Genomic DNA, 16300 nt, shown 5'->3' on the forward strand with positions numbered 1-16300 from the left:
GGGGACAGCTTGAGGCTCTGTCTCAAAAAAAAAAAAAAAATAATGTGTTCCACTTCCATCCAGGTTAATACAAAGGATATAAAGTCTCCATCTTTTCTAGTGGCTGAATAGTATCCCGTGGTGTACAAATACCACAGCTTGTTAATCCATTCCTGGGTTGGTGGGCATCTAGGCTATTTCCAGCTTGTGGTGCTTTTGTAAGGAACTGATTTTTCAGGAGAGGTTGATGGCAGACATATTTTCTAAACTCCAGCATAGGTGAGAATGTTGATGTTTTGCTTATACAGATGAACAAGAACTTGACCTGTCCTCACATTATGTCATTGTAACATTTTCTCCTCATAACTCTTGTCCATTGTTTTCTCATATTTAAAACTTTTCCCACGGTGGGCTTGGATTCTGGGAGCATCGCAGTTTCTAGGTGTGTATTTAGAAAATAAATAAACCTCGCCGTTCCTCTCTTCCCATCACCTTTCGCTGCTCAGAGTCTGCCCTCATGGAGGAAACTTCTCTCCTATGGCGTTGCGCTCCCTGCCCGCCCCATCTGGTGCTGTCCCCTCCCGGCTGCCTTCCCACCGCTGCTCTCTCCTGTTTCTGGCCAGCCCTCTCTCTCTTCACATTCTGGGGAAGAATCTCAGATTTATAGTGTAGGCTTTTTAAAGTTTCTTCTAATTCTGTTTTTTCCTTGCTTCTGATTCTAATTCTAATCTATTTGCACCCCGACATGCTCATTCACCAAGTTAAAGCTGAACACCTCTCATGTATTCTCAGTGTGGGAAGCAAATTGGGAAAATAATTCCCGCTTCACTCCAGCGGAAGGAGGCGTGATAACAAAGCTGATGAGTCTTATATTACAGAAAATGTCTGCAGAGAAAACGAAGGAGGGACAGGGAGGGCCTGAGATCGTGAGCGGGTTGGCTGGGAAGGGCTCACTGAGAGCCTGGCGTTATAAAGGCCGGTGGGAAGCCAGAGAGGGAGATGCAGTTTGGAGAATAGCCTGAGCCAAGGCCCTGAGGCAAGATGGCACCAGGACTAAGGATTAGTCATCATCTCCCTGATGGGGAGGGAAAGCCTGGTTTCCTCGGGGTGGGGACTCAGAGGCCCACTGGAGCAGGTTCCAGGGAAAGTGGGGTGGGTGTGAGGACCCAGAGGCCGCTACTTTCAGAAGTTCACCTTGAATGGGAAGGAGGTGTGGAATAGTATCCTGAGAGAACAGTGGGGTGGGAGGAGGCGTTGCTGGGACAGACGGCCTTGACCTGGCTCCCACCCTCGACAGGGAGCGAGTGAGGCTCCTGGGTCCACAGGCTCAGATGTGGCCAAGTGGGCTGTGTTGGAGCCAGTGGTCCTTGATGACTGGTGACTGCTGGAGGAGGCCAGAGTCCCTGCCAGGAGAATGAGGCCTGTCCTGTAGGAGGGCCAGTGCATCAGGGATATGTCAGGAGTGCCACTGCTCAGGGGAGGGATCACAGCTGCCCAGCCCTCCGTGCTTCCGTCCCCTCCAGGGATTCTCACCCTGCTGCCTGGAGCAGCTGCAGTCCCCCTCTTCCCCCTGCCCATTGTGCCTTTCATCTGTTTGGGGGTCTTCACTTGAACTGGGGTGCCAGTTGGAACCACCACCATCTGGCATTAGGGGACTGCAGTGGCAGGAGGAGTCCCCGGGGTGTGTAAAGGAAGGTGCCATGTGGCCTCACTCAGGCCTGGAAGAGTGTTGGTGGCTGCCACAGGCTACGGGGATGGAGACGGGGTTGCCAGGGACAAGGCCATCCTGCCATGCAGCTTGGAGGAAGGCCTGGCCAGGGTATGGTGCAGTAGCAGGGGCATCAGCCAGGCAGTGAACAGGCTCTGCTAAGGGAGTGGACTTGCCTGTAACTAGACTGCACCGAAGCCCTGAGGCAAGATGGCACCAGGACTAATCACCAGTCATCGTCTCCATGAGAAGCTGGGCCTCCTCAGGGTGGGGATTCAAAGGTCCACTGGTGGCAAGAGGAGGGTGGGGAGATCAGGGGCTCGCTCTGGCTGTGTCCAGTACAAGATGCTTCCTAGCCTTCCAGATGGAGGTGAATGGCAGGCATCACCTCACAATGCAGCACTAACGTGGCTGCATCCTGGACAGTGCCTCTGGAGTGAGGGGGGCTCAGAATGGCAAAGGTGCCGTCAAATGCCACCAGGCCGCCTGACATCACGGGGTGATAGGGACAGTACCCTGACACTCCTGGGAAGGAAGGGGGTCTCGGGGTGGAGGAGAAGCAGTCAGAGGTAGGAGGGAAGCCAAGAAAGGTGACCTAAGAGCCAGGTGGGGGCTGCTGTGGGTAGGGCACGCACCCAGACCTACGGATGCTGGGCAAACTAGGGTTTGCAGACTGATGGTGGTGGGACCTTGGCCAGGACAGTCTCACTATAGCGGCTTGGACAGAAACCTGGCAGGAGAAGGTTTTGGAGGCAACAGGAGCAGAGGAGCTGGATAGCAGGCCTGCGGTGACTATAGGGTGGGCTCTGGGAAGGCAGAACTGAGAGAGGGCTTGCTCACGGTGCTCCTGGAGCTTCATCCTGAGACTGAAACAAGCCCCCGCACCATCTTCTGGTTGGCCCAAGGCAGGCTTTGCCCCATTCTCTGTGTCAGTTCATGGACTTTCCCCCTGGGCGATGCCTCTTTCGGTGTCCCTGGGGTTGGGAGATATGAGTGGGAAAGATTTATGCTGAGCCCAATATATGTGACTATGGCCCAGAGGGCCATGCCCAAGAAGCCTTGACCGGCTGTGGTTGGGTTACACTTTGGCTTTGTACATTTCAGGGATACAGGAATTACACATAAAAGCCTACGTTGATGTGGCCCAAAAGGTGGGACATCTTGAATTGGGGGATTGCAGGTTATAGGTGGGTTTAAAGATCCTTTGATTTGTAATTGGGTAAGGAAATGAACTTTTTCTAGAGCAGTTGTCCTCAAATTATAGCCTGGGGGCCACATGCGGCCCATGGAGGACATTTATCTGGCCCGCCAGGGGGTTTTGCTGCAGCTGCCTATCCTGCTTAGCAGCCGACTCATCCCGGGCCCGCAGTCTGGCCCTCCAACAGTCTGAGGGACAGTGAACTGGCCCCCTGTTTAAAAAGCTTGAGGACCCCTGGTCTAGAGGCTTGGAGTGTTTTAAGTCAAAATAAGGAAGTTCAGGGCGGCGCCTGTAGCTCAAAGGAGTAGGGCACTGGCCCCATATGCTGGAGGTGGCGGGTTCAAACCCAGCCCTGGCCAAAAACTGCAAAAAAGAAGGAAGTTCATCAGAGACCAGCCACTAGACATACACTGGACGTGTACCAAGACTTGGTGATTTGTTAAGTAAATCGAGGACCTTCCTTATGTGGCTTATTCATATGGTTTTTTGTTTGTTTGTTTTTAAGACAGAGTCTTACTCTCTCACTGGAGCTAGAGTGCTATGGCTCATGGCACCCTCAGACTCCTGGACTCAAGCAATCTTCCTGCCTCAGTCTCCCAAGTATTAGAGGCACCCACTACCATGCCTGGTTAGTTTTTTCTGTCTTCAGCAGAGACAAGGTCTCCCTCTTGCTCAGGCTGGTCTAGAACTTCTGAGCTCAAGGGTTCCTCCCACCTCAGCCTCCCAGAGTGCTAGGATTACAGGCATGAGCTCCAGTGCCTAGCTTGTTAATGATTGTGTATGTTACTGTTTACAAAGAATAACTCCAAAAGGGACGGCATAACTTGGTGTGTCTGACCTTCCTTCTCCTCATGGTCGGCAACTCAGCTTTAAGGGTTTTGGGAATTTGGGGAGGTCCCCTTGGGCAAGAGGGTGTCCATTCAGTCAGCTGAATTTACTTTAGCTCCCAGAAGGGCACAGTAGTGAGATGGAAACCATCATCTCCTCTTACCAGTCTGGCCCCTAAATCCCAGCTTGTACGCAAGGACCCTGCTCTGTCTGCTGTCCCTAAGACAGGGCAGTATGGGTAGCCACAGGGATTGACTGCAGGGCTTTGGGGGTCTTAGGCCCCAGGCACTGCTCCATGGAGAGAGTCGGGGAGGGGGGAGGTATTTCCAGGTGAGTTTCAGAGACTCGCACTTGGTGAAGTGGGCAGAAACCAGCCCAGGAGGTCATGCAAGGCCCAGGGCACCATTGAGGGGACCAGGCAGTGAGGCCCAGCCAGGAGTCACTGCAGAGGTGATAGGGGGTGCTTGGCATGGAGAGAAGATGGGCCAGACTCCAGGGGCCCACTGGAGAGCACTGGGTCTGGGTCCACTGAGGAGTCAGCGGGTTGCCTGTGGCTATCATGATAATGACCACAAAGTCTGTGGCTTCAGCAATACCTGGGCTCCATAGGAGGCCACAAGGGGCATCTGTTTCTTGCTGGTCTAGCTTCTGGGGCCCAACCTTCCAGGGCTCATGCCCCTCCTCCATCAGCACAGCCAGCAGCGTTGCATCTTGGGGTCGTTCCTCTGACCCTCACCTTTTACCCCCTCTTCTACTTTCAAAGACCTTGGTGAATGCATCCTCCCTGCAATGCAGGGTCATGTCCCATTCCCAATGTTCCCCTGGATCCATCTGTATGGCCCCATTGCCCTACAAAGTAGCACACTCTCAGGTTCTGGGGACCAAGATGTGGGCACCACGAGGGGGACATTCTTCTGCTGATCATAGGAGTCAGAGCTGACAGGCAAGGATAAAGGCCCTGCTGCTGCCCAGGCTGAGTGTCCCTGTATGCCCAGGGTCCCACCTCCCCCTCAGGACATCTGTCCCTCCGCTCCACTGGCCTAGCCCTGGCGCTGTCTTTCAGACAGGGCTCCAGGTGGATACTCCTGATTCCTGAACCCACTTCTCACCCAGGCATCTCCTCTGGCCCAGTTCTTTTCTACAGCCGTCTGGGGCCCCTGCCCCTCTGTAGTCTGTTCTGGCCATACTAGATTTCTCTGGACCCTCAAATCTGCCAAGGTTGTGGCTCTGGAGAAAGAGTTCTGGGATGGCCAGGGTTGGTGGAATCTGCAGGGCCTCAGGCTCTCTCTGTGCTCTCTCCCACTGCAGTCTCCTCGGCTACCTGACCAAGTACGACTGCTCTAGTGCGGACATCAACCCCATAGGCGGGATTAGCAAGACGGACCTGAGAGCCTTTGTCCAGCTGTGTGTCGAGCACTTCCAGCTTCCTGCCCTCCAGGGGTGAGTGTGTACCTGGGCCGTGACTCCTGAGCTCCAGGTCCCTCTCCCAGTACATCCTGGCTATCTGTCCCCACCCTTTCAGTTCCATGCCCCAAATGAAGACAACCTTGCCCCTGAGCTGGGCTGGGCACTTGCAGTCCTGTGAGCAGGCCACCCCCTTCTTCCCATTGTGGCACCATAGCCCCAGGCGCTATTAGAACAGGGAGCTAGTGTCCTTCTTCCCTGGCCTCCCTCCTCCTGCTGCTCCAGCCTGGAGTCTCTCGTGGTCGTCCATCTCAGCAGTGCACTGGGGCATTAGCAGCAATCAAACTGACTACTGCCTGAGAGCTTTCCTTGGCCTCTGCTTGCCTGATTCCCTGTAGTAGGAAAGTCCTTCCTTCTCTTTGCTTGTCCTCCCTGCACGATTGTGCCACCAGGGGACACTGGACAATGTCTGGAGACATGCTTACCTTCACATGGGGTCTGCTACTGGCCTCGTGGGTAGAGGCCAAGGACACTCCTGACTGTCCTACAACACACAGGACACTGACATTCCCTACTGCAGGGTGTCACTGGTGCCAGTGGGGTGCCCCTGTGCCTCCCAGCCTCAGGTTAGGTCACCTTGACCTGGCTCTGCTGACTGTGAACAGCATGAAGTGGCCAGAGAGCCACCTGGGGAGTCTCCCAAAATTCACTTTAGCAGAGGCAGGGACTGACCTCTGTGTGTCCTCCCTGCAGCATCCTGTCCGCACCGGCCACCGCAGAGCTGGAGCCCTTGGCCAACGGACAGGTGTCCCAGACGGATGAGGTAACGGTGGTGGCTCTGTCACGGTGCCTCTTCTCTCCTCCCCACCTGCTGCACGGTCGTGCTGGTTCCTTCCTGCCCAAGGATCTGGGCTCCTGGCCTGGCGCCCATCTTCAGCATCCGTGGCACTGCTGGCCTTTGACACTTCAATTTGGCTTTTTCATGGTTGGGGACCAGGAAAGGGGAGATGAGGTGGGTGGGGAAGGACAGCAGATGGCAAACCAGGAAATGCAGGTCCCCAGCAGGTGAGAGGGGATTCTCTCTAGCAGCTTGAATGACCGCAGAAAAGAATCACTCTTGACTCCTCTGTTTCACACTGACCTGTGGCGCTCAGGGCCATGGCTGTGGTTAGCAGCTCAGTGGGTGCTGAAGAAGTGACTGTGGACGTTTGATCATAAGATGCCTGGTCCTCCAGCCTCCTTAGGTCACCAGGATTTGCTCCTATATTCTCTTCCAAGAGTATTATGGTTTTAGTCCTTACATTTAAGTCTATGATTTAGCTGAGTTAACTTTTGTTTACAGTGTGAGGAAGGGGTCTGACTTCATTCTTTGCACGTGGCTCTCCAGATGTCCCAGCATCATTTGTTGAAAAGGCTATTCTTTCTCCTGTGGATTTATCTTGTCACCTTTGTTGTAGATGTAGAGTTTATTTCTGGACTCTATTCTATCCCATTGCTCTGTGTGTCTTTCCTTATGCTGGTACCACACTGTCCTGATTTCTGTAACTTTATAGCCAGTTTTGAAATCTGGAACTTTGAATCCTCCAACTTGGTTCTTTTTCACGATAATTTTGGCTACTCTAGGTGCCTTGAATTTCCATATGAATTTTGAGATCAGCTTGTTAATTTCTGCAAAAAAATAAAAATAAAAAATAAAAAAACCCTGCTTGGATTTTGATAGGCATCTTACTCAACCTGTAGATCACTTTGGCAGGGGGACGTTTGCCATCTTAATAATATTAAGTTTTCTGAACCATGAACATGGGAGGTCTTCTCATTTAATTAACTCTCATTTAGTATTCTTGAACATTTTCTAGTTTTCAGTGTACAAGTTTGTGCTTCTTTGTTAAATTAATTTCAAAGTATTTTATTCTTTTGGATAGTATTGTAAATGAAATTATTTTCTTAATTTCATTTTTGGGTTATTTTTTGCTAGTATCTAGAGATACAGTTGATTTTTTTTATATGTTGATCTTGTTCTCTGGATAGCTTTAAGTGGAATTCTTAAGATTTTCTTTTTACCAGACCATGCTTTCAGCAAACAGAAGTTTGGGGGGTTTTTTTGAGACAGAGCCTCAAGCTGTTGCCCTGGGTAGAGTGCCATGGCGTCACAGCTCACAGCAACCTCTACCTCTTGGGCTTAAGCTATTCTCTTGCCTCAGCATCCCAAGTAGCTGGGACTACAGGCACCTGCCACAATGCTGGCTGTTTTTTTTATTGCAGTTGTCATTGTTGTTTTAGCTGGCCCAGGCCGGGTTCAAATCCACCAGCCTCAGTGTATGTGGCCAGCGCAGGGTCGACCCACCAAGCTACAGGCGCCACCAAATAGAAGTAATTTTATTTCTTTTTTCCTAATCTGGATGCCTTTTATTTCATTTCCTGGCTAGAACCTTTAGTGTAATGTTGAATAGATGTTGCACAATAGAATAGATGTTTTGTCCTTGACCCTAGGTGGGATGAGTACAGTTTTTGCCCATTAAGTATGATATTAGCTGCAAATTTCTCACACTGTCCTTTACATTGTTCGTGAAGTTCCCTTCTGTTCCTAGTTTTTTGAGTGTTTTTGTTATAAAAGGGTGTTGGATCTTGTCAAATGCTCTTTCTACAATTGCCAGATGTTAAACCAGCCTTGAATTCCTGGGATAACTCCCTGTTGTTCATGGTGTATAATCCCTTTTGTGTGTTGCTGGATTCGTTTTGCAGGTATTCTGTTGAGGATTGTTGTGTCGATTCACAAGGGATATTGATCTGTAGTTTTTATTTCCTTTTGTGTCTTTTTCTGGTTTGGTATCAAGGAGATACTGGCCTTGTAGAAAGAGTTGGGAATTGTTTCCTTCTCTTCTGTGTTTTGAAGAGTTTATAAAGAACTGGTATTATTGTATAAAATTTTGGTGAAGTTCATGGGAAGCCGTCTGACCTGGGTTTTTCTTCTTTTTTTTTTTTTTTATTTTTGTTAACATTTATTTATTTATTTTAGCCAGGGCTGGGTTTGAACCCACCACCTCTGGCATATGGTGCTGGCACCCTACTCCTTTGAGCCACAGGTGCCACCTGTTTTTCTTTTTTCTTTTCTTTCTTTCTTTTTTTTTTTTTTAGAGACAGAGTCTCACTTTGTCACCGTTGGTAGAGTGCCATGGCGTCACAGCTCACAGCAACCTCCAGCTTATGGGCTTAGGTGATTCTCTTATCTCAGCCTCCCCAGTAGCTGAGACTACAGGCACCCACCACAACATCTGGCTATTTTTTTGTTGCAATTTGGCTAGAGCCAGATTCAAAACTGCCACCCTTGGTATATAGGGCCGGCACCCTACTCACTGAGCCACAGGCACCACCCTGATGTGAGTTTTTCTTTGTGAGAAGTGCCTATTATTAATTTACTCTCCTGTTAGCAGTCTATTCACCTTCCTGCTGAGTTGGTTTGTATCTATATTAGTCAGGGTTTTGCAGAGAGACAAAACCAATAAGGTGAATATATGAATAGTTTATTTTGATCTTTTCAAAGAACAACTTTTAGTTTTGTTGATTTCTTCTTCTTCTTCTCTTCCTCCTCCTCCAGTGCCATGGCATAGCTCACAGCAACCTAAAACTCTTGGGCTCAAGTGATCTTCTTATCTCAACCCGTTGAGTAGCTGGACCTATAGGCACCTGCTACAGTGTTGGCTGGTTTGTCTACTTTTAGTAAAGTCAGGGTCTCAATCTTGCCCAGGCTGGTCTTGAATGCCTGAGCTCTAGCAGTTTCCCCACCTCAGCCTCCTAGAGTGCAAGGATACAGGTGTGAGCCACCACACTTGGCCTGATTTCCTCTTTTACTATTACATTCCCATTTCTTTAGTTTCCTTCAAATCTCTATTATTTTCTTCCCTCTATAACATTGCTTTAGATTTAGTTTTTTCTTCTTTTCCCAGTGTCTGAAGGTGGAACATTGTGTTATTGATTTGAGGTCTTTTTTTTTTTAACTGTTAAAATGGATGTTTGCAGCTATAAATGTCCTTCCTAGTGTGGATTTTCAGGCACCCCATGTTTTGGTGTGCTGGGTCTTCATTTCACTTACCAGGAGTAGTTTTGGATTCCTCTTGTGATTTTGTCTTTGATCCATTGGTTATTTAGGAGTACACTGTTTAATTTCCCATATTTGTATGAATTTCCAAAATTTCTTTCTGTTACTGAATTTCTATTTAATTCTCTTGTGGTTAAAGAGCCTACTTAGTATGACTTCAGTGTTTTAAAGTTTCCTGGGGTTTCCTTTGTGGCCCAGCATGTGGTGCGTCCTAGAGAATATCCCCTGTGCACTCTGCTTTTGCGGGGACAGAGCTCTGCAAATGTCTGCTGTCTTGGTAGTTTATGGAGCTGACCAAATCTTCCATTTCCTTGTTGATATTCTAACTGGTTTTATCCATTATTGAAAGTGGGATATTGAAGTGTCCCACTATTATTGCTAAATAGAAAAAATTAAAATGCTACACCTTAAAATATTCACTTAATATAAAAGAAACTGGCAAAGTAGCTTCTTATTCCAGAACCTGTCAGGTGCTAGTGACCCCACAGTGAACAAAACAGATGTGGCCACTGTTCCTAGAGTTGTAGAGTCCCCTGGAGGGGCCAGAGAAGAGCATAACCATGATTAGTGCTGTGAACAAAATCAACCAGGAAGACACAATAGAGAGAGATGGCAGGAAGTGCAATGTTCCTTATGGGGGTTCAGGACAAACTAAGGCCTGAGGGAAGGCCAAGGCAGCTAAATCCAGTGGGGAAGGATGGAGACATAGGGTGGGGGCCATGTGGCAAGGGCCATGTCACAAAGGGTTCTGTACTTCCTGTTTGGAGGTAAGGACCACACTACTGTGGATGCTAAAATGCCCCTGATGATTGCTCTGGCCATGTTGTCTCTGACGGCTGCTCTATGTTTGAGGGAAGTAAGGGGGAATTGGATCAGGTACTAAAGATTGAGAAGGGTATAGGGTTTTGTTCGTTTGTTTGTTTTTTGAGACAGAGTCTCACTTTGTCACCCTTGGTAGAGTGCTGTTGCGTCATAGCTCACAGCAACCTCAAACTCTTGGGCTCAAGTGATTCTCTTGCCTCAGCCTCCCAAGTAGCTAGGACTATAGATGCCTGCCACAACACCTGGCTATTTTTAGAAATGGGGTCCCACTCTTGCTCAGGCTGGTCTTGAACCCATGAGCTCAGGCAATCCACCTACCTCAGCCTCCCAGAGTGCTGGGATTACAGGCATGAGGCACCACACCTGGCCTAAAGGTGCAGGTTGTGTAAGCCTCAGGGTGAAATTGACTCTCCTGAGCCCAGTTGGAAGAGTTGATGGCCTAGCACTGTCGCACCAGTGGCATCCTCTGGCCTCCAGCATGACCCAGGTTCCAGTGAGCCCTGACTCCTCCTTCCCAGTCCTCTGCACAGAAAGAGAGCAGGCTCAGGAGGACGGGAGGCAGGACCCATCTGCTCAGTGTGCGAGCCTCTTTTGGGGTTACCATAACAAACAGTCACAAATGGGTGGCTTCAAAACCAAGAATTTCTTCTCTCACAGTTCTGGAGACCAGAAATGTAGCATCCCGGTGTTGGCTGAGTTGTGGTCCCTCTGAAGGCTCCACAGGAGGGTCCTTACATCTGCCTAATCTGCTGGTGGCTGCAAGTGGCCCTGGCTTGTGGCTGTGTCACTGCAGTCTCTGTCTGTCTTCCTGTGGCTCTCCTTTTCTCCATGTGTCTCTCTGTTTATCCCTTCTAAGGACATTTGTCCTGGATTTAGGCCCACTCCACATCCAGTCTTCTCATTTCACAATCTTTAACTTAATTGCATCTGCAAAGATTCTTTTTCCAAATAAGCTGCAGAGGTTAAGGGCTTATATGTATTCTTTGGTTACCCACAGGTCACCCACTGCTATCCTCCCAACAGAATGTCTGGTCTTGGTCAATTTTTCCCCAATGCCACATCCCTATTGGCCGACTAGTGCTGGGAAAACAGGCTGAGTGTCAGCTCCTGGCTCTTTGGGGCAGTCTCAGCTCCCCCAGGCCCCAGTCCCCACCTCAGTAGAAGCCCTCCTCCCACTCTGATGTGGGTTCACTCTGTGCAATGGTTTTTGTCCTCTGCAGGAAGATATGGGGATGACCTACACGGAGCTCTCGGTCTATGGGAGACTCCGGAAGGTTGCCAAGGCGGGGCCCTACAGCATGTTCTGCAAACTCCTTACCATGTGGAGAGACATCTGCACTCCACGACAGGTCAGTGACTCATGACGGTTCACAGAGGGAGATCCAACAGGCAGAGCCACAGGGGTTGATGTGACTTGTGGGAGCAAGTAAAAATGATATGTCCCTTTTCCAAAGATGAAACTGTACCCCACACAGTAATGCTTTCCGGTTCTCCTCCTCACCAGCTTGAGGCTTCTGTTGGCCCTGTGTTAGGCTCAGCCACCCCCAGGACAAGGGGCCATAGAATGAGCCTCTCCCCTTTTGAGGGCAGTACCTAAACTTCAAGGCCGAAATGGCCTGGCTTTTCTGCTCATTGTGGGCCTTCTTGGGGCTGAAACCCACGAACATGGTGGTCCCACAGAACTTCCTGGAAGCCTTCTGAAATTAATGCTGTGGACTCACCCTGGATGTCCTGATCCCGTGTGCATGCCACAGGGTTGGGGTCAGGGAGTCCACAGTGTCACAGCTCCGCAATTCCCTGGCCTGAGCACTGGCAACCCCCACTTGCACTGAGTAGGGTCACACACAGGATGTACCCTGGCAGCCCCTAGCTTCCCTAGTCCAGTGTCAGGGTCAAAACTCCTGCCTCGGGAAGCACCTGTGGCTCAAAGGAGTAGGGTGCTGTCCCCATATGCTGGAGGTGGAGGGTTCAAACCCAGCACCAGCCAAAAAAAAAAAAAAACAAACAAACAAAAAAAAAAACCCTGTGCTTTCTTGGCTTGGCGCCTGTGGCTCAAGCGGCTAAGGCACCAGCCATGTACACCTAAGGTGGCGGGTTCGAATCCCCAGCCCGGACCCGCCAAACAACAATGATGGCTGCAACTAAAAAATGGCCGGGCGTTGTGGCGGGCGCCTGTGGTCCCAGCTACTTGAGAGGCTGAGGCAGGAGACTCGCTTGAGCCCAGGAGTTGGAGGTTCCTATGAGCTGTGATGCCATGGCACTCTACCCAGGGGGATAGCTTGAGGCTCCGTCTCAAAAAAAAAAAAAAAAAAAAAAAAAAACTCCTGCCTCTGGGCCTCTGGCTTTGCTAATGTGAAGCCCCACGTTGTGTCCCCCCCCCCACCAGGTGGCTGACAAAGTAAAGGGGTTTTTCTCCAAGTATTCCATGAACAGACACAAGATGACCACACTCACCCCCGCATACCACGCTGAGAACTACAGCCCCGATGACAACAGGTTTGACCTGCGGCCGTTTCTGTACCACACTGGCTGGCCGTGGCAGTTTCGGTGCATAGACAACCAGGTAAATCAGGCAAAAATGTTCTTTTGTCTTTGTTAAATATCTGTAGGGGAAACATAAGCAGATTTCCACTGAGGATTGAAACGCATTTTTCTATGCAGAGGGCATTTTTACTGTCCTCAGTTCCGCAAAGAGATAAGTATGTTTAGAGCTTTGTTTTGTTCTTTGTTTTATTTTAATTGCTAAGTAGAAATCGTGTGTATTTATTGTGTATGTTATCGGATGTTTTGGTGCATGCATCCACTCTCTTAGGACTTTCCAGTATTCTTTGTCACATCATCATGTTGTGTGGTGGGTCTAAGAACTTACTCCTCCTATCTCACTGAAATGCTGTGTCCTTTGACCAACATCTCCCACTCCAACCCCAGTAAGCACCACGCTGCCCTCTGCTTCTAGGAGATTCACTTTTTTACCTTCCACAGGCGAGCGAGACCGCCTGGCTTATCTCACTGAACTCACCGTCCTCCCGATGAATCTGTATTGCAAATGAGAGGATTTCTTTCTTTTTAGAGGTGCTAAAATAGGATTCCGTTGTGTTTATGTACCACATTTTCTTCCACCATTCATCTCTTGGTGGACACATAGGTTGATTGCACAGTTCAGCTGCTGTGAATTGTGCCACAGTGAGCGCGGGGTTGCCGCTCTCTCCAACACACTGGTTTCGTTTCCTTTACGCATATTCCCCAAAGTGGGATTGCTGGATTGTGTGGTGGGTCTATTTTTAATTTTTTGAGAACCTTCCATACTGTTTTCCGTAATGGGTGTCCTCATTTACAGTTAAGGTTAAAGTTAAGCCCTAATCTTACGGCTGCCTGTATTTGCCAACAGGTTAGTAGCCACACCCCACTTTTAGAATGTGGTGCCAGTCACTGTCTTTTCTAAGCAACTGGAATAGCCAGATGGTTTCACAGCCCCTAAACCACCCTGTCTGCCCTTCTTCTCTCTAATGAATTCATAATAGAACAGAGAAAGCAGTAATAAAAATTCATTAAAAAGTGTAAGTCCTTCCCTCCTCCCTTTTTTCAAGCTGGGGAAGTCAAACCAGTCTACAGCAAGTTAGATGTGGTCCTCCCAAAGGCAGGTGGGGAATCTGGTGGGAGACAGCCAATTGGTCAACACAGGGACCATTTCACAGTGACAAATTGTTACCAGTGTGCTGAACCCGAGGGTACTTGGGGCCAGGAGGAAGCTGCTTTAAACCTGGCTAGTCAGCAACGGCATTTCTGAGCAGGTGACCTGTGAACAGGGGACAGACCCAGTTTACAGGGTTCTCTGTCAGGGACGATTTGCCCCTAAGGGGACATCAGGTGACATCTAAAGATGTTTTTGGTTGTCAAGACTGGCAGGGGTCTGTGCTGCTGGCATGGTGGGTGGCATCCAGGGGTGCTGCTGACCACCCCATGGGGCATAGGATAGGCCCACTCCAACCCCAACAGAGAGATGTCTGGTCTCACATGTCGGTAATGCTCAGGTCAAGGAACACCAGTTATGGAGCCGAATAAGCATGGGGACTTCTTAGATGCCAGGAGGGGAGGCTGTGTTGGGCTGACTTGGGTGGAATGGAACTCCCTGGGAGAGTGACTTGGAGGGCAGGGGAGAGGGATAGGTCAGTGAGGTCTGGGACAGTGGGGCTCCCAGGTCAGGTGGTCACTGCCCTAAATCCTCTGCTATGGCCAGAATCCACTCCGCGCCTGCCACCGCCAGTGCTCTGCCATCCCACATGTCGCTGCATCACCAGGACATGAAGCAACTAAGCTTCTAGTAATAGGCCCATCACTTGGCCACACTGCTCCTGGCTCAGCCCTGTTGTGGGCGCAGGGGTTTGGCTCACACTGAGACACACTCAGAGATGGATCTCCATACCAGGCAGGGGAGCTAGATGCTGTACAGCCTGAAGAATAACACACATGGAAAGATGAGACACACACAGACAGAGATAAAAACGTCTGCACTCTGTCTGCAGGGACCCCGTGCCTGTGTTGAGACACACCTTCCCAGTTCTCTGGCACACACTGCAGTATCCCGTGAAGGCTCTTTGATAACTCACTTTTCCAGCTCCAGGCTTGCGATCTCCTTTCTGGTGTATTTCAACAGCACGACTATCTAGAGTCCACACATGGACCGTGGTGTCCCCTCTCTGGTATATTTGACAACATAACTGTTAGAGTCCACATGTGGACTGTGGTGTCCCCTCTCTGGTGTATTTGACAGTGTGACTATCTAGAGGCCATGGACCATGGTGTCTGGGTTTCTCTCTCCAGGTTCTCCAGCTTGAGAAGACAGAGCAACAGCACCAGGCTGTGGACTGAGGGTCAGTCCTCTTCGGAGGTCCCTCTCCTTGAGGACTCCAGCATCACATCGTCGGTGACACTGGTAGCCACAGGGAGGACCTGTCCCAGTCCTACCTGGAGCAGCATATCCAACAAGTTTGGTTTTACATTTCTAGGGAAAGGGATCTTTTCATCCTAATTCCTTGGGAAGAGGCTGTAATAAATCTGGTGTAATCTCAGCCCCCTGCGCTGCGTGTGCTTTCCCCGCCCTGCAGTGGCGGCTTGATGGGAGCTGCTGGGTTAGGAGCCTCCAGCCACTCTGGGCTGCATCTTTGCAACAAGAACAAGGGCAGCAGCTTCCTGGCCTGGAGAGGTATCCCAAGCAGAAATCTCTACCATCCACATCCACCTTCCAGTAGTGCCCCCAGTAATAGGGCACTGTCCCCAATTTATCCCTCCAGTGTAGGACACTCACCAGTGATAAGCAGTGTCCTTCCATTACAGAATAGTCTGACCAGTGACAGGGCAGTGTCTCCCCAGTTGTCAGGCAGTGGCCCATCAGCTGAGGTCATCACCATAGCTCGGCAGGTGAGAAGCTATGGGTTCCTCTCTGGTCACGTGGGAGTTGCTGGGGGATCCTGGGCTGTGTCCAAAGCCCCCAACACTGACAAGTCCAGCCCCCTTCCTAGAGAGGGGAATGTCCCCTGGCATCAGGCCCAGAGCTAGTTCAGAGTCTCAGGAAGCTGCTGACCTCTGTCATGGGCATGGCAGTGAGCACTGAGATGTACAAGAACCTTTCCCCAGTGACTGGAAGGCCCTTAAGGGTCTGGCTGAAATATTTTACATCAAGGCAAAGCAACCTGAGGGCCTCCAGGGAAAGCCCAGGGCTCATTTGTGCACATTTCTGGTGGCCCCAACCAGGGTACTGTCCTCCTGTTCTCCATCATGGGTGTGTCCAGTCCAGTCCACATCCCAGCAGCATCAACCCAGAACCTTCTACCACCACAGCAGAAGGCAGCTGCGGACCACACATGATGAACAGCGTAACTGTTCCAATAAAGCCTCATTTGTGGACACTGAAATCTGAATTTCAAATGATTTTTCATGTCCTATTTTTTTTTCCAACCATTTACAAATGTAAAACCATTCTCGTCTCCTGGACCATCCAAAAATAGGTGTCAGGCAGGATTTGGATTTCCTTTTGGTTATTTCCCACTTTCTCACCAATTCCCTTCATTGTTCTTGTGATCCATCTTTTAAGTTCCCTTTCTGTCATTTCCGTTAATTCTTTATAGGTGGAATCCTCTGTGGGAGCTACCTCATGATCCCTTGGGGGGGTTGCTCTGTTCCTTTTTTTCTCACGTTACCAGAATTTTTCTGTTAGTTCCTCCTCGTGTGTGTTTTCTTCTTGTTCACTTCCTTCCCATACTTTTTC

The 16300-nt window shown here is 49.8% G+C and overlaps 1 protein-coding gene across 1 annotated transcript in view; it reads left to right on the forward strand.

Moving 5' to 3' along the window:
- Nucleotides 1-15125, forward strand: part of NADSYN1 (NAD synthetase 1) — a 41533-nt gene extending 26408 nt beyond the window's left edge. Inside the window, exons 17-21 of the mRNA XM_003798758.3 lie at nucleotides 5022-5153; nucleotides 5871-5940; nucleotides 11256-11384; nucleotides 12422-12598; nucleotides 14857-15125. Coding sequence (XP_003798806.1) covers nucleotides 5022-5153; nucleotides 5871-5940; nucleotides 11256-11384; nucleotides 12422-12598; nucleotides 14857-14904 — 556 coding nt within the window. The 3' untranslated portion in view covers nucleotides 14905-15125. The remainder of the gene's footprint in view (nucleotides 1-5021; nucleotides 5154-5870; nucleotides 5941-11255; nucleotides 11385-12421; nucleotides 12599-14856) is intronic.
- Nucleotides 15126-16300: the final 1175 nt, after the last annotated feature.

This window comes from Otolemur garnettii, unplaced genomic scaffold (genome assembly GCF_000181295.1).
Source record: "Otolemur garnettii isolate 467f Iridium unplaced genomic scaffold, OtoGar3 scaffold00140, whole genome shotgun sequence".
Lineage (NCBI taxonomy): Eukaryota > Metazoa > Chordata > Mammalia > Primates > Galagidae > Otolemur > Otolemur garnettii.